Source organism: Cavia porcellus, unplaced genomic scaffold (genome assembly GCF_034190915.1).
Source record: "Cavia porcellus strain 051 isolate PalLab524CR breed Dunkin Hartley unplaced genomic scaffold, mCavPor4.1 scaffold_12, whole genome shotgun sequence".
Taxonomy (NCBI): domain Eukaryota; kingdom Metazoa; phylum Chordata; class Mammalia; order Rodentia; family Caviidae; genus Cavia; species Cavia porcellus.
The window spans coordinates 83,953,543-83,974,646 of record NW_026947495.1 but is presented as its reverse complement, the minus strand read 5'-3'; the positions used below and the strand labels follow the sequence as shown (position 1 = coordinate 83,974,646).

The window sequence follows — 21,104 nt, the reverse complement described above, 5'->3', positions numbered from 1 at the left end:
CTTAGTAACTTGGTGTTTACCGTAAGTGTGTCAATTTAAATGTGACATACACTTTGAAACACCTCCATAGGTGTTGACTGATGTTGTTTGTAGTAACAAATCCATTGAGCTAGATATTGGCAAAAACCTGTAATTCTAGCTGCTCAGAAGACGGAAGCATAGGAGGATTGGTCACAAGTTCAAGACCCTGCCTCAAAATAAAAGAGGACTGGTGACACACATTTATCCAGTAATTCTGATGCCCTGGAAACCTCAAGACCACCTGTCATAGTTTGCTTTGCTCTTTGTTTTATTATTAGCATCTTAATACCTAGCATGTAACCGAAATCTAATAATTGTTATGGAAAGAATGAATAATTTGTGTACTAACCTCCACAGTGAAAAACACCTCCCAAATTGTCTAAAAAATTAGGTGATTGTATTTCTGAAGTAATAGTGGCAGCTGATGTCTATGAAGAACTACTGCTGTATGCATCACTTTTCTAAGAACTTAGGCATGTGTATTTAATCTTTTAACATAAGCCTTCGTCTCCTGGGCATGGTGGTACGTGCCTATAATCTCAGCATTGGGGAGGAGGCCGAAACAAGAGGGTCCAGATCAGCCTGGACTGCATGGGGAGACTTGTTTTAACCCAAAAATAGTAATAATAAAATAAGTAGCCTTTGCCAATACAAATACAGTACACTTGTATTACCCCATTTTATAAATGAGGTTTTGGAAGTCACTGAGTAGTTAAGTGTCTTTCCCAAAGACCTAGTTTATAGATTATAGAGCTAGAATCTATACTCTTTAACCTTTAAGCTGTATTGCCACTTACATTCTGATTCTGTGTGAAGTGACAGTTCCTCAGAAAGGTACATGGTATCAGCTAAGACACAGTTCCTAACCATGTAGGTAATGGAGAGCTTAGTGTACTTGACAGCTGCTGTGAGTTTGCTTCCTGGCAAGTGATTCTTGCCCTCCTTTGGGCCATGCTCTGAGAGCTTATTTTATTCATTATGTTGTCATTAAAGGATGCATTACTATGGTTGTAAAAAAGATAATCATTTTCTGTGACAGCCTCTTCATTCTTCACTCTAGAAGGGAGGCAGTGTGTGTTAGAACTTAGCTGTATGCTGGAACACCGGCTTGATTTCTTGCTTTTAAATACAGTTTTTGGGCCGGGGATTTAGCCGGGATATAAGCGCCCGCCTGGCAAGCATGAGATCATGAGTTTGATTCCTGGTACAAAATAAATAAATAAATGAATGAATGAATGTAGTTTTCACATAGCAGTGATAGGATGGATATGCAGTACAGTAGAAGTGGTCTTCAGAATTCTATATTGTCTAGTTAAATAGAAAGCTTTATAGTGTGTTCTATTGTTTCTTCCAGATACTGGGTCTAATTAGGAAATTTGTTCCTAAAATTTCTTTGTAACTAGTACTATGCTGTTTTTTAAAACTGTTAGGATTTTAGTAACTTATTGTAGGAAATTGAAGCCCAAAGAGTTCAAGTTTTTGCCGGAGGACTTAAGCAGCAAGTGAACACAAGACTTTGGAAGAAAGATACATCTTGTTTTAAAATCAGATTTTGTAGATACATTTTAAATATGCATAATGATCACATTCATCATAGGTAAGATACATCTCAATCCCTTTTTTAAAACTTTGTTTATTCTGAGGCATTAAGCGTTTGGGACGGGTTTGAACTTGCAGTCATTCTGCCTCAGCTTCCAGAGTGCTGTGATTGCACGCATATTCTGCTTTTCCCACCTTGGAGTTTTAAATTTGGGTATCCATGTCTATCAATGGACTTTAGTGGATCTATAAACTTATTTTTACTATTCATTATAGAGCATTTCAAATGGATATCACAGTAGAGCAGTGTAGTATGGTTTGCATGCGCGTTACTCATCATGGCCACCTGCGTGTGGTTACTGGTCCTTTCTGTGTCTGTAAGCTGCCATTTGTAACACATGCCCACAGCACAGTAAGGCAGTGTCTGGAAAACCTGCCGTCCCTGACTTCAAAGCATTGCTTTACCAGCACTGTTTTCAGTATGTCCCTCTGACACTCAGGTCTGTGTTGTAGTACTCTGTGCTACCATTAGCAAATATAAAAGTAAAGCTGGGCGTGGTGGCTCACGCCTGTAATCCCAGCACTCAGGAGGCTGAGGCAGGAGCATCTTGTGAGTTAGATACCATCCTGGGCTCCAAAGTAAACTCAAGGCCAGCCTGAACTGCGTAGGGAGACCCTGTCTCAAAAAAAAAAAAAAAAAAAAAAAAAAAATGTGTATACACACACACACACATAAAAGTCAACAAGGATAATAATTCCTTACTTTAATATTATCAAATAACCAGTCACATTCAGCTTTATCCAATTGTATTCTATTCTTTTTAATTGTTTGATCATGTTCCAAGGTTTATATAAGGTTTATACTTGGTTTTGGTGTTACCTATTTTCTTAACACTTCTTTTAATCTGTGGTATCTCTCTGTCTCTCTCTCTCTCTCATATCTTGTAATTTATTTGAAGTATCCATCATTTTATTTTACCAGCATTTGTTATTTGAGGACAAGTGGCACCTTTTACTTCCTTTTTTGTAACTTTGTTTATGTAGCACTTGATGTAGTAGATACATAGCTTAAAATTCTTCTGAAATTAGAGGAAATAATAGAAAAGTTGTTTTTATGTGTTTTAGAAATCCAGTGTGGAGTTTGACACTTTGTTGAGAAATACTGACTTTTTCATTTCAGTTATTTTACAGATAAGTTTCTTCTCCCCAAAATTGTTTTATCTTTTGAACCCAAGAGAAAATTTTTCTTTAATAATAACACATCTTACTTTTGTTTCAGAGCTACATAGTCGTGTCTTCAGAGCCCTAGTGGTTTAGTGACTATTTGCTTCCATGCTTTTTCTCGTTTTATATCTTTACTTAGAATTATAGTTCGTATACCAGTGTACAATTGGTACAGCTTTTACTTGGACGTTTTTCCATCTTAGAAAATGGACCTTCTTCTTCAGAAGCCTTGCTTAGTGCAGTGCGCGTATGTGGTTATCAGTTGCTGACGCCCAGGCTGCTTTCTAGTTGATCTAGTTTTATCACTTGTGATCCGTCCTTTGGGTCTATGATGTTTAACTTAATTCTGGTGCTATAAATTCTGTGTTTGTTTTGAACAGTGTACAATTTAATTACATTCAGGATATTTTACTTGCCAATTTGAAATATACTTACTAGGGGAAGGTATGAATGCATTAAGAAAATGGTTTCAAATATAAGGTATAAGAATAGAACTTACTTCAGAAAACGTTTTGTTATAGTTGCACTTCTGACCAAAAGCCAGTCCTTCTCACTGAAACAGGTATTGGTGAGTTTCTTTTTCCCTGAAAGGCTTCCATTATTATCTTTGGTCGTTTCTGTCATGCAGTACTATTCTTGGGTAAGATGCTATTTTTTTTAATTTTAGAGACACGAATAGACGGTAGAAGAAGATGCTGGGATCTGAACGTGGTGTTGTGGAAGAATGGTTATCAGAATTCAAGGTAAATTGGATTAGGGATCCGAACATACATGTCAGTAATTTAGACAATGAATATGTGTTATATAGAAAAACAAGCATGCTGGACCAGGGATCTGGCTCAGCGGTATAAGTGCCTGCCTGACAAGCATGAGGTCGTGAGGTCCATCTCCAGTACTGAAAAGAAAAACAAGCATGGTAGGTAGTAGAAATGACAAAAAATAATACAGTGTTGTCTCGGTTCATGAATTTAATTCATTCCACAATTCTGGGGGGAAATGGCCATGTTTGTGTTCACACAAAATAGATGCCTCTGATGCCAGCACTTGAGAGGCTGGCGCAGGACAATCATTCCACGAGTTCAAGGCCACCCTCAGCTACATAAAGGTCAGCCTGGACATATAGCAAGACCCTGTGTCAAAAAAACAGCTCAAAAAATTATGCCTGTGGTCATGTTTATTGCCTAATGGAGAGTTTGCAAACAAAAAAATTTTTTTGCCAAATACTTCTGTTGGTGAACCAGACTGTTAGAAAACAGAAGTATTCATGAACCAAGACACCACTGTATTTCCTTAAGTGTAATTCTGTAAAATAGCATTAATGTAAATCAGGGCCTGAAAGGAATATATAAAGCTAGAAATAGTCATCACAATTTGATGAGGAAATACTTAAATTTTAAAGTAGAGTCAGTAAAACACTAGGCTTTATGGTCCACCCCTGTCGTCTAGCTACAGTACTCTGGAGGCTGAGGAAAGAGGGCTGCTTGAGCCCAGGAGTTTGAGACAATCTGGACAATATAGTTGAGGAACAAACCCTCTCAAAATACGAAATGAGGCCAAGCATAATGGTGCATATCTGTAATAGCAATATTCAAGAGGCTGAGGCAGGAGGATTGTTGTGAGTTCAAGGGCACCCTGAAATGCATAGTGAGACCCTGGCTCGAAAAAGAGAAATAGGAAGAGGAGAAAGGAGGAAGGAAGGAAAGAAGGAAAGAATGAAGACAAAGCAACAAACTATTAAGTAGAAAGGAGCATCCAAACTTTTTATTTACAAGTTTAAATTAGTTTAAGGTGGTCCATTTCAGCATATCTGGGCGTGATGTGTAATTTTAATCATATTTCATGATGAGTAGGTATAATTGTATAACACTCCAGCTTAATTTGTTTAATCCTCATAATTATTTATTAAATAACTTTTTAAGTGGCACTCTTATAAAGTAAATTCCCTCACTAGTTAACTAATAAGCTCAATTTTCTTTCTTGTGCTGGTGTCTTTTAGGCATTACCTGACACTCAGATCACCAATTATGCAGCAACTTTACACCGAAAGAAGACACTTGTACCAGCCCTTTATAAGGTTATTCAAGATTTGAATAATGAGGTATGAAAATTGATAAGGAATAAAGTGTCTGCATAGTACAATTAAATATGTTTCCTAAAATAGAAGTATAAGTTTTATAGTTTTCTGTTCTGTGGGTCTGGAAATTTTTCTTTTTGTTTCATTCTGATAGTTGCTTTGGCTTTCTCCATTCCTCCCTTTCCATATTTTAAAATGTTTTGATCAAGTTTTTTCCTCTTAAGGGCAGTTTGATTTGATTCTTGATTTTAGTGATAGCCACATCAATGTGTTGTTTTATTTGGAACTTTTCCTTGCTTTCTGTTTTGGAATGTTTTCTGCTCTGGAAGCCAGATTTTACTGTGTACTGATTACTTTTTTGTTTGTTTTGTTTTTTTATTGACTTATTTACTTTGGGTTTTTTTTTTTAAAAGGCATGCTCTCATTATGCAGTTCAAATTGGCCTTGAACTCACCTATGTAGCCCAGGTTGGCCTCAATCTCATGGTGACCTTTCTGCCTCAGCCTCCTGAGTGCTGAGATTACTGGTGTGCACCACCACGCCTGGCTAGTTTTAAAATTTTGGTATTATTTACCGTAATTTTATTGATAATATGGAGCCATATATATTCACTGTAATCAGTGAAATCAACCCTATAACACAAAGTGATGCTCCTGGTGAGGTTAACCTTAAAATGATCAGAATAAGTGCCTTTGTAGTACACTTAATATAATAGTTTCCTATTCAGCTTTATGATAAAAGAATGTAGTTATTGAACTTACATATTTATTTATGCCAAATACACACATCTCTCCAGTAATACAACAGGGTGACATACAGTTGTATCACCACTGGATTCATGTATGCTTTAAAATGAAAATGAAAGGAACACACAGGAAAGTAGCTTCTTATCTTCCCAGATACAGCCTCCACGAGTGCCTCTGCTGTGTACTGGAGTGAGTTTGAAGAAGCTCAGGTAATCATCTCCTAACCAGCAGCCTAACTTCGAGTGCATCTTCCCTTTTGTCCTGTCACTCACAGCTTGCTTATTGACCTCTTCCTTTCCTGCCTTCTCAGTTTGGACTGGCTTTCAGGCTGTTGCTGTTTGTAACAGAAATCACAGGACTCATTTGCTTCTTTTTCTCATGCAGCATATTTCTGAATGTTTTGTAACTTTAGTGATGGGTCGTAAACATGATGTGCACATCCTTCCTGATCAGGACTATTCAGAGTTCTCTAAATAATGGGTGTGTATATTCCCTACCTCTCGTTTTGTCTTACTTTAACATGTAAACTTTGCTTATTAAAATTTGTTCTATATTTTCCCTCCAGATGTAAGCTCTTCAAGAGCAGCGGTCATGTAGTACACATTTGTTACTTCCCTAGAATCTAGAGTTTTGTCATGTGTATAATGCACATGCAGTAAATAGTGATTGGACTGAGTATGGGGTGGAAGTGTGAGTCCTTGTCATTGTGGGATGGTCCTTAGCACCACAATAAACAAACAAAATGAAATACAAAAAGATTGAAAAATTTGCTCATTTTCCTTAAGGCTCACTAGTGTATAAAATATCTCTTTCCTCTTCTTAGTGCTTTGAAAGCGATGATGATTTAATAGTGATTTTACTTCATATCATGATGCATCATAATGTTAATGTTGGAATCTCAGGGTCACGGCTAGAAATGGCAAAAGCATAACCTGGGAAAGCCAAACCCAAGACCCAGCATTCATTGTAACCAGAACACCAAAGGTCTGGGTTTGCATCCTTTGTCCTGTCAGGTCAAGAGGTTCTAAGTATGTGTTTAGACTTCAGAAAAGCAGAGTATAAGTTCTATAAAACCTTTTAAAAGTTCTGGGCTTTACTACTAGAACGAGGCCCCTTTGTCCTGATTTTGTCAGATTCTGAAAACAATAGGTGTTATTTAGTTGATATGATACTATTTCAAAAAAGATTATAAAAGTTATTAAGAGTATATATTTCATGGAAGTTTAATATTTCATGTCTCCGCCAACTTGAGTTACAATTTCAGGTCAATCTGTAGACCAACAGTCTTCTTTGTTTTTGCTTCTCTGTCTCCCAGAATCCATAGTCACACTAGCAGTTCTTCCACGCCCATGGGCCCTTCAAGCTGTTACCCTGTGTTTTCATGAAAACGGCTCTTGGTGTTGCTGAGTCTTCGGGGTTCATTACTGCAGTTCCCTTTCCTTTACCGTGTGTTCCCTGGCCTATTTTATTATCTACCCATTTCTGTCTCAATTCCCTTAATCTGTCTGTCTGTGTTTCCTTAGTCCATCCTCAGTAGGATGTCAACACTGGATAAAACCTAGCATCCATCCTGTCCTCATACCTGGGCTGAAACAGCTGATCATGCCTGGGAAAATGGAAGTGTGTTGTTTCACCTCTTAAATTCAGTGCTACAAGTCTCAAAGGAACATTTACTATGTAATCTCATAGTGTCATTTTATTTCCTAGGTACACTGTCTTATTGTTCACTTCATACTTTCTCTGTCCATGTACTTTTTTGTTTTTGTTTTTGTTTTTTTATATATGTTTGCATTCTTTGTGTAGAATTGATAGATGTCCATTACACATCCCAATTCTTTTCTTTTTCATCCCTTATCCCATTTCTCCATTTCTTCTGCCTCCATCTCTTACCCTCTGTCCCTTCATTTTGAGCTTTTTTTTTTCCCAGCTTTTTGTAGATTATTTAAAAAACAAACCAGCTGAGGAGGTGCGTACCTATAACCTGCAGTCTAGGGGATTGAGGCAGGAGGATCATAAGCTTGAGACCAGCTTGGAGAATGCTTTAATAACAAGACTCAGGGTTTAGTTCCCAACAGTGTGAACAGAAACAGCTAGGACCTCTTTTGTACCACTGAAGCAGCATCTTGGCTCATACGCTTTCCCTTCTTGCTGTTCAGCAAGTGATAAACAGCCATATATTCCAATTGTTGAAAACCTTCCTTGGCATTCCACCCCAAATGTTCAGCGAGTTCAGTGGACAGCGTGTCTTTTGGTCCTTACCATAGCAGAGCAGTGTTCGATAAATTTGGGAAAGATGTCATGTATTCTTTTTTTTTTTTTTTTCTTTTTTTTAATCAGTACTGGGGATCGAACTCACGACCATGCGCTTGCAAGGCAGGCACTTATGCTGCTGAGCTAAATCCCCAGCCCCAATGTCATGTATTCTTGAGATTTTTAAAAATGTAAAGATAATTTTTTAAACATTTTGATGTGAGTGTTTATACCATGTAGGAGAGGGAGATCCGAGCCATAATGTTGAGAATTTGAGACCATGGTGGTGTGATACAAATGCCTAGAATGGGGGACTGGGGATTTAGCTCAGCGACATAAGCACCTGCCTTGCAAGCAGGCAGTCGTGAGTTCGATCCCCGGTACCGATAAAAAAGAAAAAGACAAAAATAAAACAAAACAAAACAAAACAAAAAAAACCCCAAATGCCTAGAATGAAAGGTTTTATTTTGAGAGTCTTGTTCTGAATGAAAGTTTCTAAATTGCCTGATGCCCAAACCACCCCCCTTTTAAAAAAATAATAATTTTGGAAAGTATGTGTTTCTTCACTGTGTTCCATTAAATGTGTAGGGTTCTGTATCCCACCGTACCAACTACTACTGACAGAAAGGAATTAAGGTCTCTATGATGAAACTTGTGGTAGTTGTGGCCATAAAATTCAGAGAAGCCCATCTTTGATGAGTCTTTTACAGAAGAGGACAATGAATGTGAGCCTTCAGTATATATTGTTAACATAGTTATAAAAACCACCACAACCTTTTAACTCCTCAGAAGAGCTGAGTAGTGCTGTGAGCATTGAAGGTAGATTCTAGCAGTTGACTCTTTTCAACAGCTTGTTGTTCATTACTGGTGCTAAGTGGAATATACTTTTTATAGTTAGTCAGCTGCCATTTGCATTCCATCATAAGGAATGTAGTAGAGTGCAAACACTTCCTTGATGTTACAAGACCTGAATTTAGCATCCTCCTCCACCACTGTCTTGTGAGACTGTTGACAGATTGACTGACTGGGCTTGACTTTAGTAAGGAGAGAGTTGACATAGTTTTTAAGACTTTCACATAAAGAGCTTAGTATTTACTGTGTTTTAAGAGCCATGTTTTAACTTACGTAAGTATTAACTATACAATCAGCATAGTTTTGTCGACTTAACTTTTACAGTTGTGAAAGTAGTAACTTTGTTCTAGAGTGTTAGATTATTATATATACCTCATTCAAGCAGACTTCTAAGTGTGTTATTTTAGTCATTTAGAAGTGAGTATATGAATGCTATTATGCATTTTTTAAAGAGTTAGTGTTAAATTTTAATTGAAAAACTTACTAGCAGGGCATGGTGACTGAGGCAAAAAGAGCATGAATTTGAGGCCAGCCTGGACTATATAGCCAGACTCTGTCCAAAAAAATAAACCACAAAGCATGTACATACCCACACCTACTACTTTATAGTTTCTGATTAGTTTTAGATAGGTATTTAAAAGTCACAGTTTTGTTCATTGTGAAGTTAAACCAACAAAACCATTCAAATTGTCAGTAATTATAACTGTTCCTTTCCTTTAAGTCCTTTGTAATGCATTTTCTGAGCAGCAGAATATGACTAATAGACATTAGCCAGTTAAACACTGAAAACACTATTTTTGCGTAGTTATTCCCTTTTGAAATCTTTCAAATAAATATAACTAGTGGAAATTTAAATGTTTTGAAATGTAAATGTAATCAGTTGGTTCTACAGGTATGTATTTAAAGTATTAGTGGAATTTTGGAAACCCAAATAGTATGTATTGCAAAATCTCTTCCCCTAATGAGTAGCATATAGTTTATTTAAATCATAGTCTCACTTGAAGATATAAAGTTTGTTTCCAGCATGAGCACTGGAAATTATTTTATTGCAGTGGAAACTTTTTTTTTTTAACTGGGAATGAAACTCAGAACCTCGCACTTGCCAGGCAGGTGCTGTGCCCACTGAGCTATATCCCCAGCCCTCAAAACTTTTTAAAATGAAGGATGGTAAGAGTTGTTAGGAACAGCAAGGAGCAAAGTTGAACCCGTACTTATTAGTTATATCCATCAATGTAAATGGCCTTAATTCACCTATTAGAAGAAATAGATTTACAGAATGGATCATAAAACAGGATTCCACAATATGCTATATACAAGAAACACATCAGATTCCAAAGGAAACTCAACAGACTAAAAGCCAAAGGATGGAAAACACTATTCCATGCAACAGGAATCCAGAACAAAGCAGGGATGGCTATTCTATTTGCAGACAGTGTGAACTTCAAATCAAAAATGATCAAAAAAGATAAACAAGATTACCACATACTTGTCAAGGGAATAATTCGAGAAGAAAAGTTAACAGTCATAAACATATGCACCAAATACAGGAACACTCAACTATATAAGACAAATACTAATAAATATGAAAACCAAATAAGCAACAGCACAATTATAATAGGGGACCTTAACACCCCATTGTCACAAAGAGATAAATCAACTAGACAAAAAGTGAGTAAAGAAATAACAGAACTGAATCAAACCTGTGAGCAAATGGATTTACACATTTGGACATACACATTTACAGAATGTTCCACCCAACCACATTAGAATATACATTCTCAGCTGCGCATGGGACAGTTTCCAAAATAGATTATATATTAGTCCATAAAATGTTCTTAAGTAAATGTAAAGGGATTGAAATTAACCCATGCACATTACCAGCCCATAGTACACTTAAATTGGAAATTAATGGCAAAAGAAATTGCAAAACCTGCATAAATACATGGAAATTAAATAACAACCTCCTGAACAATCAATTGCTTACAGGTGGAATTAAAGAAGAAATTAAGCAATACTTATAATTCAATGAAAATGCAGATACAACATACCAAAACCTGTGGGACACAATGAAAGCGGTCCTAAGAAGGAAATGTATAGCAATACATTGTCCTATCAAGAAAACAGAACAAGCGCAAATAAACAACCTAATGCTACATCTCAAGATTCTAGAAAACCAACATGTCAAACCCAAAGCTCACAAAAGAGTAAATTATAAAGATCAGAGCAGGAACTAATGCAATTGAAACAAAAAGAATTACAAAGAATGAATCAAAGAGCTGTTTTTTTGAGAGAATAAAGAAAATTGATAAACCTCTAGCCATCCTTACCAAGAAAAGTAAAGAAAAAACTCAGATTTACGCAATAAGGATTGAAGAGAGTGAAATTACTATAGATCCCATGGAAATTCAAAGGATCATGAATACTTTGAAAATCTCTACTCACGCAGGGTAGAAAACACACAGGAAATATACAGATTTCTAGAAATGTATGAACTACCAAAGCTCAATCAAGAAGATATAACAATTTTGAATAACCCAATATCAGCTGCTGAAATTGAAAACATCATTAAAACTTACAAACCAAAAAAACCCAGGTCCTGATACATTCATGGCTGAATTCTACAAGAAATTTAGAGAAGATTTAACGCCAATACTCCTCAAACTCTTCAATGAAGTTGAAAGGGAAGCAATCCTCCCTAACTCATTCCTAGAGGCAAGTATTATTTTGATACCAAAAAGCAGAGAAAGACCTAATCAAAAGGAACTATAGGCCAGTCTCACTAATGAACATTGATGCAAAAATTCTCAATAAAATACTGGCAAATAAAATGCAGCAAGTCATCAAGAAGATTATATATCATGACCAAGTGAGATTTATTCCAGGAATACAGGGATGGTTTAATATACGTAAATCAGTAAATGTAATAACACCACATCAGCAGTCAAAAACAAAAATCACATGATCATCTCAGTAGACGCAGAAAAAACTTTTCATAAGTCCAAAACTTGTTCATGATAAAAACTCTACAGAAACTTGGAATAGATGGTGTCTACCTCAGTCTGATAAAGGTCATATATGACAAACCAATAGCTAACATTATACTAAGTGGACAAAAATGGAAAGCTTTCATTCTAAAATCATGAACAAAGGGCTGGGGATTTAGCTTAGCGGCATAAGCGCCTGCCTTGCAAGCAGGCAGTCGTGAGTTCGATCCCTGGTACCGATAAAAAAGAAAAAGACAAAAAAAAAAATTTAAAAAATAAAATAAAATCATGAACAAGACAAGGATGTCCACTATCACCATTCCTATTCAATATAGTTCTGGAAATACTAGAGCAGTCATATAAAAGAGAAATAAAAGGAATAAAGATAGGAAAGGAAGAAGTTATCACTATTTGCCGTTGACATAGTACTCTACATAGGAGACCCCAAAACTCCACTAAAAAACTACTAGAGTTAATAAATTTAGCTATGTGGCTGGATACAAAGTCAACACTCAGAAATCAGTAGCATTCCTGTACACAAACAAAACTCTGAGAAATTATGGAAATACCTGTTACAAAAGAATCTTCAAAAAATGAAATACTTGGGAATCAACCTAACCAAGAATATAAAAGATCTATATGCTGAAAATTATACTAGTCTAAAAAAGGAGATTGAAGAAGATATTTAAAAATGGAGGGATATTCCTTGCTCTTGATTAGGAACAACCAATACTGTGAAAATGGCCATACTCCCAAAACTGTTTCATAGATTTAATGCAATCCCAATCAGAATATCATTAACAGATCTAGAGAAAACATTCCTAAAATTCAGTTGGAAACAGAAGAAATCTAGAATAGCTAAAGCAATTCTGAGCAACAAAGGCAAGGCAGGAGGCATCTAATTCCTGACTTGAAATTATGCTACAAAATTAGTGACAAAATCAGCATCATTCTGGCAAAGAAATAGACTTGAGGATCAGTGGAACAGATTACAAGATACAAAGACACTCAGCCACCTTATATTTGACAAAGAGGCTAAACATGTTCACTGGAAGAAGGATAGCCTCTTTAATGGTGTTGGAAAAATTGGGTTTCCACAGGCCGAAAACTGAAATTTGACCCATGTCTATCACCATGCACTAAAGTCAAAATTGATCAGTGATCTAAATATTTAAAAACAAACACTAAATCTACTGGAAGACAAGATAGGTAGAAATCTTGGAGACAGGGATAGGCAAAGAATTCATGAACAGAACACAAACTGCATGGAAGTACTTCAGAGAATCAACAACTGGGATCTCATCTTACTAAAAAGTATTTGCACTTCAAAATAAATCACCAACAGTATGAAATGAAAACCCACAGAATGGGAAAGAATTTTAACTAGCAGTCCCTCAGACAAAGGACTTATATCCAGAACATACAAAGAATTTTAAAAAGCCTCCCAAATTCAAAGACCCTCTCCAAAAATGGGCATCTAAAATGAACACACATTTTTCAGATGCAGATATACAAATGACAAATAAATACACCAAGAAATGTTCACCATCACTGGATCATTTGAGAAATGCAAATTAAAACAGCATTGAGATATCATCTCACTCCAGAAAGAATGGCTGCTATCAAGAAATCAACCAATAACAAATGTTGGCGAAGCTGTGGACAAAAAGGAACACTTCTCCACTCTTGGTACAAGTATAGACTGGTGCAACCACTGTGGAAATCAGTATGGAGATTCCTCAAAAAATTAGGGTTGGAGGCTTCATTCAATCCAACTATTCCCCTCCTGGGTATTTTCCCAGAAAAATTGAAAAGGTTATGTCTCAGCAATACATGTGCATCCATGTTTATAGCAGCACAATTTGTAATAGCTAAATCTTGGAAACAAAGTACTCATCAACCTCAGAGTGGATGAAAACGATATGGTATTTTTATACAACAGAATATTACTTAGCTATAGAAAATGATCTTGAGGCTTTTATAGGTAAATGGAGGCAACTTGAGACTACCGTCATAGGTGAAGTAAGTCAGACTCATATTTGTAAATATCGTATTGTCTCTAGTGTAAAAAATAATAACTGAAAGAGTGATAAGATCCAAAATGCATAATAGATACTGTGATAATGAAAGGGAAGGAAAGTGTTTTAAAGGACATAACTATATGTGTGTTTAAGATAGATAACCATCCTACTAAATTTTTGTTCATCAAACAAAATGGTTTGGACTGTCATTTTTATGCTTTGATTTTGTGACTTGAGCAACTACTTCTAAGATAACAATATGTAATTTATCAACTAGTGAGTTCTTACTTTTTTTAAATTCTGTATTATTTCTACCTTTTTTCTGTTTTGCTTTTTTTCTCTAAATATATAAAAAAAAAATCAAAGGGAAAGTCACCAAATATAAATGTAGCTAATAAGAAAGACTAATTGTCTAATTTGCTCATACAGTATATTAAAAAGTGCAATATTATGGGAACAAAAGTACTTTTTACCGTTAGAGGATTGATCAGTATAATGTGCGGTCTGTCAGTGAACATTTGGTTGAATTCTTAAACTGTGGAGAAATTAATATTAAGAATTTGCTTTTAAAATGCTATACAGGTTATGGGTGCCTCTTAAAGAATGCACTTAGAGACCCCACCTGGAAATAGCTGATGCATTTGTTTTCCTTCTAGCTGCTGGAGCCTGTCTGCCATCAGCTGTTTGAACTCTATCGCAGTTCTGAGGTCCGCCTGAAGAGGTTCACGCTGCAGTTCTTGCCAGAACTGGTGTGGGTTTACTTAAGGCTTACAGTGAGCCGAGATCGGCAGAGTAATGGTTGCATTGAAGCGCTGCTGTTAGGAATTTACAATTTGGTAAGTTGAAAGGAACAGTTTGGGAAATTTAAAATGTTTAAAAGTCCTCTGAAATAACGTGTGAGGGGTGTTTAGGGAAAAATAGACAACTGAATAATTTATTTGAATTGAGTATAGAAGTAATGATAAGCATTTAGAAAATAGATGAAAGTATTATTGATGGAACTGTTAATATCTGAGGATTTATGTCTTCAGACCTTTAATTTGGTACCAGTAAATGAACTTGGGGCCTCGTGCTTGCCAAGCAGGCCCTGTACCACTGAACTCCCTCCCCAGTCCAGGACTTCCATTTCAGATTATAGTATTTAACTCATAGGGAGAGTGTGAGGCAGAGCTGTACACTGAAAATACAGATTTAGAAATGCTACCTGCTTTTAGGAATTAGAAGTTTAATTTAATCACTATTTCTTATTTTCGACGCTTGTATATGTAACTGAGCAAAGTGAGAAAGCAGGTGTGGGATTCCCATCTGTCCAGCACATGGTCAGGCAGATTACCATTGTTTAAGTCTGTGTGCAGATGCAATGAAATGGAGAGGGAGGAGAGAAAAGGCTGAGGTGTGACTGCGCCCCTAGACTGCAGGTGTGGAGTGGGGAAGAGCTCCCGAAGTTGGGAAAGGCTGCCGGATGACAGTGCAGAGGAGCGGCAGGCGCGTGCCAGGTCTGCGGGGCAGGTCTGCAGACCAGGTCTGCGGGGCAGGTCTGCGGACCAGGTCTGCGGGGCAGGCCTGCGGGGCGCCTGCTCCACCTGGTGCCTCCTCAGGCCTGGAGTTGAATGTGTACCTAGGTCCAAGGAAGTGTGGCTTTGCCGGTGGGGCCAGGGGTCAGTGAGGGGTAAGAGTGACAAGCCATTGGAATAAAACACAGGCTTGTATTGAGCTGTAGGGTACAGAGCTGGCTTATAGAGATTCCCAGTTTGAAATGTATTTTGTTCTTCAGAATGTAGTTTGTTCATAAAAATTTGATTAGCATCCTGTAAAATTTTATGTTATTTTAAGACGGGGTTTGCTATGTTGCCAGGAATAATCTACAACTCCTGGGCTCAAGTGATCTTCCTGCCTCAGGCCCCTATATAGCCGAAACTACAGGCATGCATGTCCACTGCAGTGTGTAAATGTATTGATTATGTGGTAAAATATTTGAGACTTCGTATTTCATGAAACTTTACTCCCAAGGAATTCCCTTTGTTCCCCGAGACAGGCTCTCACTATGTAGTCTTGTAGCCCAGACTAACCTAGAACTCACTGCTATCCTCCAGACTCAGCCTCCCCGCAGTCGGGATGTGTGCCACCACCCCAGCTGCTTGTTTTTAATCTTTTGTAGCTCACAAATTCAGTACTGAAAAAGCATGTCCAGTTACGGGTCAGACGTGTGTCCTCGGGCTCCCCGTTGGTTCTGGTTCTTGCTGTCTGTGTGCCTTTTCCCTGTGGTTCTCAGGTGGGTGGGTTTCTGCCCCAACCCCTGCTGCTTCTCCCTTTCTCTCCTTCTCTCTTTTCTGCCTTACTTTTTGTTTTTCCCTAAACCATACTGGTTTTTTCCCTGTTTATACATTTTTCTCTTCTTTTCTTCTCTTCTCTAGCGTCTTTTGTTTGCCTCAACAGTCGCAGGAAAGTTTTATATTGCTCTTAGCAAGTTTCAGCTGTCTGTCTTCCACAAATACACACAAAGATAAATCAACAGAATATGGCTTCACTTGAAAGTTTAGGAATAAAGTTAAAAGGTTTAATCAGGGCCTTTCATCTTAAACAATCTTAAGCAAGATGGTGGCAACTCCCTTAACCACAAAAAAGTTGCATGAGCTGCCTAGGGAATTTCCTTGCCAAAATTAGAGGTGTGGTGTTCCTACCCACGTGCAGATGGTTCTCCCCTGTGGCGGGCACTCAGAGAGGAGGCTTTGTTTTGGCGCCATCCGCAGTTTCATCGCTGCTTCCTTTGATACTGTGCAAGTGGTCCTGTGTGGTAAGGAAAGTGCTCTCTCGGGGCTCTGCCCACAGTGTGCCCCGCAGTGCAGGGCAGGCTAAGGGGAGCAGTGCGGCAGGCAGGGGCGGAGAGAGGCAGCCATCTTTGTGGAGAGGTGTTTACTGGCAGCGGCGGAGGACAAGAGAAACCAAGGTAGTCCTTTAACAAAGAAATAACGGGCTTTTAAAAAAATCATAAAGAAAAGATTTAGAATCACAAGAATTTTTGTAGCTCAGTAGAAATTATGTAAATATGAATTCATTCTTAATTACTTGGATCTTTATGTTAATGTGTAGTTGATTTCAGATAAGCTTTATTACTGAATAGTCATTATTATTCAAGATTAATTCTTATTATTATTCAAGATTAATTCTTATGTTTTTACCATCAAATTTAATTAGCTTGATTGTGACAATCATTTCATGAAGATACATCAGAACATCATATTGTATACCAGAAAGCTAATTTTATCTGTACATCGATAAAACTGGAAAAAATAATTCTGTGTTAGAAGTGTGCTTTTCTAGAAGATCTAATCAGTACCCCTGTTCTGTAGGTAAATTTAGCACAAGTGACTTGTGTATCTCCATTTGTCTTGCAAGTTGTGAGGTTAGAGTTAGTGTATGGTAGAACTGTGCTAGTTAGAGAAGATATGATCAGTAGTAATGCTTTTATGTACTCCTATGCTAAAAATCTTCCTTAGTTCCTAACCCTATATTCTGTATATTAAGAAAGTAGGTTTGTATTACAGACCTCTGGTTATTTGGTTGTTTCGTTATCTTTGTATATTTTTCGATTGTAGGAGATTGCTGACAAAGATGGAAACAATAAAGTTTTATCATTCACTATCCCTTCCTTATCCAAGCCCTCAATTTATCACGAGGTGAGTAACCCTGGAAGGATGGGGCTGTTTATATTTATGTTGAGGAGAGATAGAGTTTGTTATAGATGAGTATTTATTTACTGACCTGCCTTCTGGTGTGTTTCTTAAAAGCAGATGATTATTGTGGATAAGACTTAAGCTGTGTTGGCCCTGAATGTTAGCTGTAAAAAAAAAAAAAAAAAAAAAAATTAAAAAAAAAAAAAAGAAGCTGTGTTGGGCGGGGGATTTAGCTCAGCGGCACAAGTGCCTGCCTGGCAAGTCTGAGGTCAAAGACTTAGGCTATGATAAGAGAAATAGACAGTAATTAATGAAAAACTTCCTTCTAATTCTTATTTATTTTTATACTTCTTTCAGCATTTTTAACTTTGTTAACTTTTAAAGAATTTTTAAAACTTTTTAAGTCTTTTATATTTGCTTCAAAATTGTTAGTTTAATTCATTTTTATTATTCAGAAAAATAATTTCAAAAAATGTTAACACTGTTGTATTTCCATGTGAAAGAGTCTAAGTGACGTATTCTAACTGTTCAGTAACATACTTTTCCAGTGAGGAAACAAGAATGTGAGACTTGAGAGGTAGATGACGCCTGTTAAGCTTAACCTTCTCCCTGCTCCCTCTAAATAAAATCCAGTAAAGAAGTATTTGTGAATCAAATCGAGCTTGTGATTTCTAGTGGCTGATGGTGCATAAAGTCGTGAAGATAACATTTGAAAAACCTTGCTCTAAAAAGCATATCCCATTTTCCTTTCAACACACAATAGCCTGCTTGTTTCATAGCTCTGTGTAGCTGGTTTTCTTAATTAATTCACTTGGGACTTTGTCTTGTTGTTAGAATGTCTCTTATTTAGCCTAGACTTACTTTAGCATGGAATAGTTCAGGATGATAGATTTTAATTAAGTTCTTTGAAGCACGTTATGAAATAAAATGGGAGGTAGTAAAGTGCTAATGAATAGATGATTTTTCTAAGTTGAGAAACATGAAATCAGTTATGCCAGTTTTAAAGAACACTTTGATCACAGTCTTTAATATTTGCTTTTCTATTGTGATAGGTGGTTGTATTCTGTGTTTTGGTTCAAGCAAATTGAAATTCATTTATTTTTAACCTTTAGTCTTTTCAGCAACTTTTCTTATTCTTTCCTAATGTGGAACTGTTCTATAACGTTTAAATGCTGAAGCAGCCAGGGATTTAGCTCAGCAGCATAAGTGCCTGCCTGGCAAGCATGAGGTCCTGAGGTCGACCCCCGATACAAAAAAAAAACACTGTAAATGCTGTATTTTGTATATTTTACATGCATAATTTCCCAAAGACATGGAAAAGATTTTGAAAGAGAAATAAATTGTCTGAATCTGCTTTTCACTTAAGCAAGATGAAATAGGATTCCATGATACAGAGGTTTACATGATCTTAAAGATGCTGCCTCACACTGTGTCTTATTTTTGTAGCCCTCAACGATTGGGTCCATGGCTCTGACAGAAGGTGCTTTGTGTCAGCATGACCTCATCAGAGTTGTTTACAGTGATCTTCATCCTCAGAGGGAAACGTTCACTGCGCAAAACCGGTAACAGTCAAACCTGTGGAATAACGATTGTGAACTTAGATGTAATAAGTGACTGTTAGTACTTCAGGTCAGGTTTGATATGAGAAAGAGTCCACAAGTTGACTACTTAATACAGATGAAATGTGTTCATAGCATAGGTTGAGCATCACTAATCTGAAAGTCAGAAATTCAGAATGCTCTGGGATCTGAAACTTTCCGAATACCAACGTGATACCGCTTGTTGAAAATTACACACCTGACCTCATGTGATTGGGACACAATCAAAAAGCATTGCACTGGAACTAGGGGTTTAGCTCAGTGGCACAAGCACCTGCCTGCCTGGCAAGTACGAGGTCATAAGTTTGACCCCTGGTACAAAAAAAAGCAGTGCACTAAATATTGTATAAAATTAACTTCAGGCTCTGTGTGTAAGGTATATAAGAAACATAAGTGAATGTGTCTTTAGATTGGGTCTCATCCTCAAGATACTGCATTACATGTACATAAGCATTCTGAAATCTTTTTTTTTTTTAACATCCAGAATTTGAAATATTTCTTGCCCCAGGCATTTTGGATAAAAGTCTTGAGTCACCATTAAATGAGCTGTGTTGATTATTGTCATCTTGGGTGAGAAGTCAAAGTCTTTGCACAGAATCAGCAAAACCAGGACTCATGTTTTAGTGTTGCAGTTTAGGAACTCGTATTGCAAGCTCTTTATTTGCTTTTGCTCTCTACACCTTGATTTTGGTTGTAGTGTTACATTTTGGGTTTTTTATTTCTTCTGCACCTTGCTCTTTGGGTTGTAGATTGGACATAGTACCTGAAATCAGGCAAACTACAAAGTTCCCCATCCCCAGACTGTCCTCATTTCTAACAGCAACTCAGTGTTTGCTGTTGCATCCTCTTGTTTAATAAGGTATAAGAAATCTTTTACACTCATGGTCAGGGTGTATTATGGGGCCTGGATACAGATTAAAAATCAGCCAGAGGAAGAGATGTGTAGAGTAGAGTGTGGGGGGACTCCAGGCTTTTGTCCTTTGGCGTCAGTCAGGACCCAGATGTGTGGCAGCACACAGTCTGTGTTGCTCTAGGGAAGCTTGCTTAAGCTTTGGTGTCCATGTGGCTGATGTTGGTCTAGTTAGCTGATGCAGGTGATGTGAAGTCTCCACATTAAATAACCTGTTTCTTCCTGGTGTGGCCAGTCACTCTAAAAATGTCACATGTGGATAGGACCACTGTGATTTTCTGAGTTACCAGCCCCTGCCCTAAACAAGGGAACTCTTATCAGATATAACATAGATTACTTTCTTTTTTTTTTTTTTTTTTTTTTTTTTGGTCTTTTTCGTTTTTATCGGTACCAGGGATCGAACTCACGACTGCCTGCTTGCAAGGCAGGCCAAGGCAGGCGCTTATGCCACTGAGCTAAATCCCCAGCCCCTAGATTACTTTCTAGAAGCAAAGGTTAGACTTCCCTTGGGCCAGAGCAGAATTACTCACAAGGCCATCCTGGGGTCCTCCACTAAGGCTCTTAAGTAAAAACAAACATGTTTATCTGGACATCTGTATTCCACACAGCACTTGTACCACAGACACAGCAGTACTATCATTCTGGACATGCTTAATGTGTGGAGAAGTCCATGTAGGTTACAGATTTAAAGAAATGACTGATACACCAGGGCAGGGCAGTGGTGGCAAACTTAGGACACACGTGCTGTGCGCAGCAGGCTTTTATCAACTGCTGCACTGGGGTGCAGCTCAGTGGGAGGACATATGCCTAGCACAACATGAAAAGGTGTATCCCAGGAAAATGGAGCAGCACGCCTAACAGCAGAGGGTTAGGCAGTGGCATATCCTTGGAGTGGTAGGAGGAACACTGTATGGCATGCATGGCAGCAGTGGAGGGAATACGGTAGGTGGGAGAGGTGGGTTGCATATGGATTTTATAGACCCTTGGGAGGTTTGGGTTTTTATTGTATATTCAGTAGGAAGATAGGCTTCTTTTCATGGTATGGTCATTTGTTTTTCAAAGAAAAAGAAAGAAAACAGTAGGTAACATAGATACAGAAATCATTCAGGAGGCTGCTGTAATAATGGGCGAGAGAAATGATGAAGGTCAATATGAAGGTAACATTATAACCATCCTGACTTAGTTACTTTCTCTCTTTGTTGGGACAAAAC

General features: G+C 37.4%; 1 protein-coding gene across 10 annotated transcripts in view; it reads left to right on the top strand.

Moving 5' to 3' along the window:
* Hycc2 (hyccin PI4KA lipid kinase complex subunit 2) overlaps window positions 1-21,104 on the top strand; it is a 69,713-nt gene that overhangs the window by 28,091 nt on the left and 20,518 nt on the right. For all 10 annotated transcript variants that reach the window (XM_023562193.2, XM_005000703.4, XM_063259537.1 and 7 more), the window contains 5 exons: window positions 3,452-3,527; window positions 4,781-4,882; window positions 14,368-14,547; window positions 17,308-17,388; window positions 18,832-18,947. In XM_023562193.2, coding sequence (XP_023417961.2) covers window positions 3,477-3,527; window positions 4,781-4,882; window positions 14,368-14,547; window positions 17,308-17,388; window positions 18,832-18,947 — 530 coding nt within the window. In that variant the 5' untranslated portion in view covers window positions 3,452-3,476. The remainder of the gene's footprint in view (window positions 1-3,451; window positions 3,528-4,780; window positions 4,883-14,367; window positions 14,548-17,307; window positions 17,389-18,831; window positions 18,948-21,104) is intronic.